The 7924-nt window shown below is 32.6% G+C and overlaps 2 protein-coding genes across 2 annotated transcripts in view; one reads left to right on the top strand and one right to left on the bottom strand.

Annotated features, from left to right (window-relative positions):
- Nucleotides 1-7924, bottom strand: part of LOC117175321 (retinal guanylyl cyclase 2) — a 444267-nt gene that overhangs the window by 181445 nt on the left and 254898 nt on the right. The window lies entirely within an intron of this gene.
- The window catches only part of LOC117174628, a 21296-nt gene continuing 14971 nt past the window's right edge, over nt 1600-7924 (top strand). The window contains exon 1 of the mRNA XM_033363887.1: nt 1600-1715. Coding sequence (XP_033219778.1) covers nt 1713-1715 — 3 coding nt within the window. The 5' untranslated portion in view covers nt 1600-1712. The remainder of the gene's footprint in view (nt 1716-7924) is intronic.

Genomic DNA, 7924 nt, shown 5'->3' on the forward strand with positions numbered 1-7924 from the left:
TCTGTGTATGCGTGTGTGATCAGTTAAGTCTATTAATTCTATAAATAATTCTTTTTTTCCATTTTGAAGACGAGACTTCCAAACATGCTGTGTTTGCGCAGGTGATACGGTACCCAGAAAAATGCGGTTTACTCTATTGACAAATTCCATCATATTGCCGTCTTCTTGTTTCAATAAAGCTGAAAATATCACACACTCGCGTTCTTTTGTTAATGTTTCCTATTTTTCACGTTTTTCAACAAAATTCTGACCATATAGTTGAATTTTAAAACACGAAAAACTAATCTTTAATAAAATATAAAACAAAAAACAATTTTCTGCATCTAAGCAAAAGAAAAACGAGAAGAAAGAAAAGATTCTTTAAAATAGAGAAAAAAGGGGAATAATTGTTTAAAAAGGGGAAATAGGGAAAAGACAAAAATAAGGAAGAAAGTGTGATCTATGAAATATAAGAGTAATTGTTATACTTATTAGGTTAATAGTTCAATTTTTATTTATTATTTTATATTTATTATTTATTATTCATTATTTATTATTCATTATTTATTATTTATTATTTATAGAAAAAGTTGAATATGGTTTTTTAACAATTTATTTCAAGAGAAAGTTAAAGAAGATTTGCAAAATTGTCGAAAAAGAATCTAGACAACTTTTAAAAGATTTCATCATTTTAAAACATATTTAAAAGCGTGAAAAATAAATAAAGATGCATTCTAAATATTTCAACCACTTTTAAACATAATGTAGATTTTTTTATGTATATTTTGAAATATAATTTTAAATATATTTTAAGATTTAGAAAAAAATTATCAAAATTTGGTGATATTCCTGGGAAGATTTTCAATGATTTTTATCTTTGAAAATTAATTTTATATGAGAAATTAAACAGATTTAAAAAGATTTGTAGAAGGGCAGAACATTAATCTAAAAGATTCTACGGCAATTTTTCTTTTTAATTTTTGTACTTTTTTGGGTATTAAGAACAAAAAAAATTAGAAGCTTTTCAAGAATTTTAAAAGGCTGTAATAGGTTAACTAAATTTTCTTAAGATTCCTAGGAAAACTCAAAATAAGTTTTGATTGAAAAACATTATTATAAGGAAATATTTAGAATATTTGTGTGTTTTTCATTCCAATGATCCGTGTAGAAAAATGTCCGGGCAGTCTTGTTACGGGTCTGGCCCAGGTCTGAATTTATCTAGACTGTCTAGTCTGGAAGAGCTGATCTGGCTCAGGTCTAACGCCAGTCTGGTTCAGGCTTGACTTTCTCTAGGCCATCTAGTCTGGAAGATCTGTTCGGGCCCAGGTTTGGCACTGGTCAGCGAGCCAAGAAAAAAGCTAATTTCGATACAGTAAATTTTTTCTTACATTTCAAAAAAGATACAGAGCCTATAATGACATTTTTTAAACTAAACAAGTTTATAGTAAAATTTTCGTATCCAAGTCATTACAACAATCAAGTTTTCACAAGTAATTGTAAATAATAGCTTGGCCCTCAGCGTGCAGATATCTTTCCAGTTGACGTCACAACTTGAAGTATTCTGACAGTGCTTGGCTCCGATCTCTCGGAACAGTGCTAGTTTTTGTCGATCAAGTGTCACAAACTGTCAAAAGTTTCTTATTATTCTCATAATAATATATTAATCCAGCCAAAAGTTAGCTGTAAAAGCGGAGGCTTAGAATGTACCGAACCTTTATTAAGTTATGAAATAAATGGTGAGTAGGGTGGAGTGGAGTTAAAAGTGCCGCGGAGGAAAAGTGCCACATACGGTAAAAAAGAAAAAATAATTTATAGGAAGCAGTCAAAAGTGGTAAAAGTTGACTTTTCATAACACTGAGTCTAAACTAAATGAGGTATTTCTTTGGTTCTTCTAACATGTGTATTATATATTTTTCTGGAAAATCTTGTTTGGCTTTTTGAGTGTATCCTCAAAGCGTATCCTCTAAACATGGACGATATGATCCTCAACGATCAAACATCAAACATCGATCAGCCATTAACGAGTCGCTGATGAGCCAATAACTCGCGGCTGACCAGCCTATAATCAGCGTAGTGCGATTTAGGATCATGTCACTTAATATATTGACAAATTTCGCAATATTGCCTTCTTCTTATGTCCATAAAGTTGAAAATTTGACACAGTCGCAATTTCTAATAAAATTTCTCTGCTGGATACGTTTTGCGTTTCAATAACATTATCTTAATTAAGTCATTTTTTACTTGTATTTTGTACCTCGGTTTTTCCTAATTCAGTTAATAAAACGTAACTATCAATTCTTAAAATTTCAATAATTTCGATGTAGAGGATAAATTAAAAAACTTTACAATCCATTTCACTGACATACAATTTTTAAAAGCTTTGAAAATTTCTTAAAATTATTAAAATCCTTTAAAGTTCTATGGATTCGATTGAAAGCTATTGAAATAGTTTCCATACCTTTAAATACTTTTAAATTCTTTTAAATTTTTGGAAAATTTTCAAATCGTTAGAAATCTTTTAGGAACTTTTTGATAAACTTTCATCCAGTATGTTGGTGAATCCCAGGTCACTTCTGAACGATAATGTTTATGAATAAATAATATTTTAATTTTTTTAAGCTGAAAATATTTAAAGGAAAGGAAACAAGATGTTTTTTAGAGAACAAGAAAAATCGGTTAATTAAAAAAGGGTGTTAAAATTGGTTAGTGAATAGATGAATTAAAAATTATATAAATTTTATTTTAAATGCATTCTGTTTTTATGTTTTTAATAGCATGGAAAAAGATGACTTTTTAAAATCAATATGAATCCCGTTCAAATTCCTAAGATTTCAAATCGAGGTATATTGTATTTTAACGCAAAAAAGTTGATTTTTCAACCAAAAGAGGCTCTTTAGCAAATGAGATGACTTTTAAACCCAAGAAGACGAAGTTTCAACAGACCAAAAAATAATTTTTTAATAAGCAGTTGCATTAAAAATCAAATGTTTAAACTCTAAACAATTACTTAAATTTTTAAGCCAAAAAACGAAATTTGTCGGAAGAATGCTCAGTTTCCATAAAAAAGTTCATTTTCAGCGAAAAAAAAATAATTTTCTACCATAAAAGATTCATTCTTCGCCTTAGTGGTTTAGTTTTCAACTAACATTATGAATTTATAGCAAGAGGAGTGAATTTTGAAGAAAATAGTTGAAATTTCAATCACCAAGAAAGTTGATATATTTCAATAAGAAGCAGTTGAATCTCACCATAAAAATGACAAACTTTTAACAAAACAGTTGAATGCTCAAACAAAAAGGTGAATTTTCAATCACGAAAGGTAATTCTGCAAATAGAGTTCGTGATTTTCAATATAAAAGTTCTATTTTCTAACGAAAAAGGTTTATGATTTTCTACAAAATACATCAAATATCAACCAAAATCTTGAAATTTCATCCTAAAACAATCAGATTTCAACCAATAATAAAATAGTTAAATTTTAAGTAAAAAGATTAATTCTCAACCAAAAATTTTTTAAAAATGAGAAAAATAAATGATCTTTTAGCAAAGAAATTTAATTTTGCATCCAAATTTTTGAATTTTGAAGGTAATAAAATAAACTTTTAAGCAAATTTTCAACCAAGAAAATAAATCTACAAAAAATGTGATTTTTTAACTAAATACATCAATGTTCAACCGAATTGTTTAAGTTGAAACCAAAAAACAAACTTTCTTCCAAAAATAGTTGAATTTTATATAGGGTTCTATTAATTCAATTCGAAATTAAGCGACAAAGCGAGAAAAATATGATGTTCCTTTAAAACAGGAGAAAAAGAAAAATTGTTGAAATAAGGGAAAGACGGGAATAAGGAGATTCCGATATCTGAAATATGAGGGTAAATTTAAAACTTATTGAGTTATTAAATTATTATGGAAGATCCTTCACATGTCAGCAATAACTCTGAGAATTTTTCGAATCGGGAAAAGAAAAATATTGTTAATCAATTACATTTTTTCAAACTACATGCATGTGAAAAATTGGGTCACATTAAAGAAAAATGATCTTAAATATACAAAGCTCTTATTTAGTCAATTGGAAATCTTTTATGTGAACAAAAAAATTCTTTAGGTTACTAGGCCAATTTCTAATAATTCTTTATCATATGAAAGATTCTAAAAACTATAGCAAAAGAAGCTGAAAGCCTTTAAAACAATTTTTTCATTTTGCAGGATTTAAAAAAAATTGAAAAATTAAAATCTTTTTCAAAAATATTTAAGAGTATTAAAAATTCTTTAAAATTAATGTCCAATTTTTGAATATTTTACCAAATTTGAAACAAAATGGAGATTTTCGTAGATTTTGGAGAAAAAAGTTGAAGCTATTTTAGGGATTTTGAAAAGTTTCAATATAATGACAATAAAAACTTTGTAAGATTTCTGGGAAAATACAAAAAATATTTCATTCAAAAACATTAAATTTGAGAGGATTCGAGTTATTTTCAAAGATATTTAGAAATTTGTAAATTTTTAATGAGTTTACAAATATTTTATGCGAGGGATTAATTGAGGGATTTTGAGATTGGAAAGGGAAGGTCGATATTTTGGAGGACTGAGACAGGTTTGTGTGGAAGTTTGTTTGGCGATCTGTTACAGGTTGAGAGGACTGTGTTGATCGCGTGATCCGGTTGGTAGTAGCAGGTAATACCAGACCGCGACCGTAGATAGAGGTAGGAGAGCATAGTACGCCGTAAAAAGAGATAATGGAAAGGAAGGCAAGGGGGAAGTATAAAAAAAAACTATCAAAAAGGAAAGATTAAGAGCAAAAAGCGTAGGTTCAATAAAGACTTTTATCAAAAGGAATGGAGGGGAAAGGGAAAGCAGTGACGAGAAGGGAGATATCGGGACGAGCGTGAAATATCAAAAGATGTTTAGATCGCCGCCGGAAAAGCAGAGTTTGGTAGAGAAGAGTGATAATATTAAGGGGGCTGACGGAAGCGGAGATGAAAGTGAAGTTACGATGAAAGAGGAAAGACTAAAGGAAATTCGCGAAGTGATGATAGAGGTAATGGGGATTTTTGAAGAAAAGCAGGAGCAAAGGGAAGAGGAATTAAAGAAGGAAATTAGGTAGGAAATGGCTGAAGTTAAAAATGAATTTAAAAAATGGAAAGAAATCAGGGAAAAGTTTGAAAAGAGGATGCAGTTATTAGAACAAAAGCTAGAAAAGCAGAAAGAAGATAATAATAAAAAGGTAGAGGAGATGCAAGGTAGGATGAAGAAACTTGAAAGCTCGAACCCGGATTGTGGTGGGGGAGCCAGTGGGAATAAGGAGATGGAAAGGGATGAGAAATAGAACAAAGAATAGAAAAGAAAGAGAGGGAAGAAAGAAAATTAGACATATTGATAAAGGGTATCATATTAGAGGGGAAAGAGCTGAAGGAAGGGGTGGATGGAGTACTAAAAAGGAGAAAAATCTGAAGTTAAATGTAGAAAAGACAAAGATAATGAGGTTTAGAAAAGGAGGGGGAAGGCAGGAAGAATGGACAGGGAGATGGAAGGGAATAACGTTAGGAGTAAAAGAGTATGCACATTTGGGATATATCTTACAAACGAATGGAGATCATACAGCTCATATAAGAGAAGGGATAAAAAAGCAGGGGTAATAAAACAGATATGGTATACGAGCGTATTAGAGCGGGAAAGAGGACATGGAATTTTGAGACGAAGCTGAGGAAGGAAAAGGGATGGGAGTTTGCGAGAAAGAGTTTCATGGTGGTAGAAGCGAGGAGAGGGAGGGCGGTCAAATTAACGAGATGGAAAGAAGAAAGGAGGGATTTCTTTAATGATGGATAAATAGAAGACGGGACTAGAGTGAATTATGAAGAACTCGAAAAAGGGAATAGGAAAAGACTATCAATAGAAATATGGGGGATGATTGAGGAATCAAAATACAATAAATGGTAGAAGATGATAAAAAAGGAAGGAGTGCCAAAGTATTTAGAAAAGGGAAGGGGAGAGATAAGGTGGACCAGAATAGCAAGATTCAGATTGGGAAACGATGTAAGGGAAGGGATGTACTAGGAAAAGAAGAGAACAGAAAGTTTGGAATATGTGAATGGGAGGAGGAAACATGGGAGCATGTATGGGAAGGATGTAGGAGTGGAATGGAAGATAAAGGAAGCTGGCGAGAGAATGTGAAAAGTGAAAGAAAGAGGAAACGGAAGCCGCTTAGATTAGAAGCGTAAAGATTGTAAGTAATGGTATGGTGAAAGTTAAGTAGACTAAGATGCGTTTGCGTTCTCATGCTCTCTCTCTCTCACTTTCGTTTGCTCGCTCACTCATTTGCTAATACGTCCTCAATTGCGCTATCGCAAGAAATAGAGCTAAGGAACGAGATATAAGTCTAATGTAAACAGTTGTAAATAATTGTATATATAGAAAGGATAAGATTGAAAAAAATATAGATATAAGCGGAAAAATTGTAAGGAATGGAAGTCATGTAAACACTCACGGGACACATTATGAATAAAGAACTTCTATCAAAAATCTTAAGAAAATTTTATTTATCACTTGAAAAGTAAACTAAGAATATTTGCTTCCTTTCTTTTAGACGGCAGAATCTGCTTTTAGCTTGAATTCCAGTGTTATCAAATTGAAACAATTAAATGTTTATTTTAAATTTTCATTTTGTAATAAAAATTACTTTGCCTCGCAAATGAACAACTTGAGCGATTGATGATGCTCTCTTAGGTAAACAATTCAACGTAAAATAGATTAAAGGTGTAATCTCAAGTACTCACTTCTAAAGCCCGAATTAAGAAAGCACAAGAGAAAAACTTTCGTGAACAGCTCCTCGATAAGAGGATGCACGGTATCTTCCATAGAAATGTGAAGGATCAGTCAATGCTATCTAGTTGTCCAACTCACGCGGGAACGACCTACATTCAAAGGCACAATGCGGCACTAAGAGTGCTTTATTACCATCTCTGTCACTCTCACGGCATTGACTTTAATATCGCTCCCTCAAATTCTCCTAGGCATATGCTCGACAATTGTTTCTGTTGCTCACTCGAGGCCTGATATAGTTCTTCTTGACTTCGAGAAGCGAATCATGTTAGTTATTGAATTTTCGGCACCAGCTGACAAAAACATCATAGCCCAGGAGAATGAAAAGAGAGCTATCGAGACCTAATGAGGGAGTTGCAAATATTGTACCCGGAATATTCTGTTAAACTAATCGTCCTTATCATCGGCGCTCTTGGACGTGCCATCGCTCTTAATACTTTTTTCACCTCCTCGGTAGTGATGGGTGGGCATTCTTTATCAGGTGTTATGAGGGCATCACATAACTCCTTGTAGCTCTTTATATTTTCTGAATCTTCGTCCAATCTATGCTGAACTTCCTAGACTTCTCTCCAAAATACTTCGACCTCCTCTGGTTTGGGTGGGTGTTCGACAGTAACTGGACGGTCTTGGAAGAGTCGAGATGAGTCATAGAGAAACTGTTGATTTTCTCTGACCCACATCTCCCTCCGCTCTAGACTTCTCTTAGCGTCAGACAGTATGCGTATTCTCTCAACAATATGCTGTTTGATGGTCAGCAGCTTTCACTTGTTAAGTGTGTGATAACGGGTCCGGAGTTCGCGCGCGAACTTTTGAACCTTGGTGGTAAAATTCCTGCCAGATGTGATGTAGTCAATCACACACTGAATGCGGAATGCGTACTCTCTTGCCCAGCCTATCTTTATGGCAAGTTGATGCATTCGTCTTTTGGTATTACAGTCTGTCAAGTTAAAGCGTGGGTGGCTTTACTCGCAGTCGGTAAGGTGTATCGACATGATGTTGGTGTCAAAATATTAAGAAGAGTTCCCTCTTTCATGCTTTTTGATTTAACATTCAGTTTGCTTTCAATTCTCATCTTCTTATGTAGGTGAATAGGTGCAATCTCCCAAACCCATGTTTCGAGAAA

The sequence above is a fragment of the Belonocnema kinseyi genome, chromosome 6 (genome assembly GCF_010883055.1).
Source record: "Belonocnema kinseyi isolate 2016_QV_RU_SX_M_011 chromosome 6, B_treatae_v1, whole genome shotgun sequence".
Taxonomy (NCBI): domain Eukaryota; kingdom Metazoa; phylum Arthropoda; class Insecta; order Hymenoptera; family Cynipidae; genus Belonocnema; species Belonocnema kinseyi.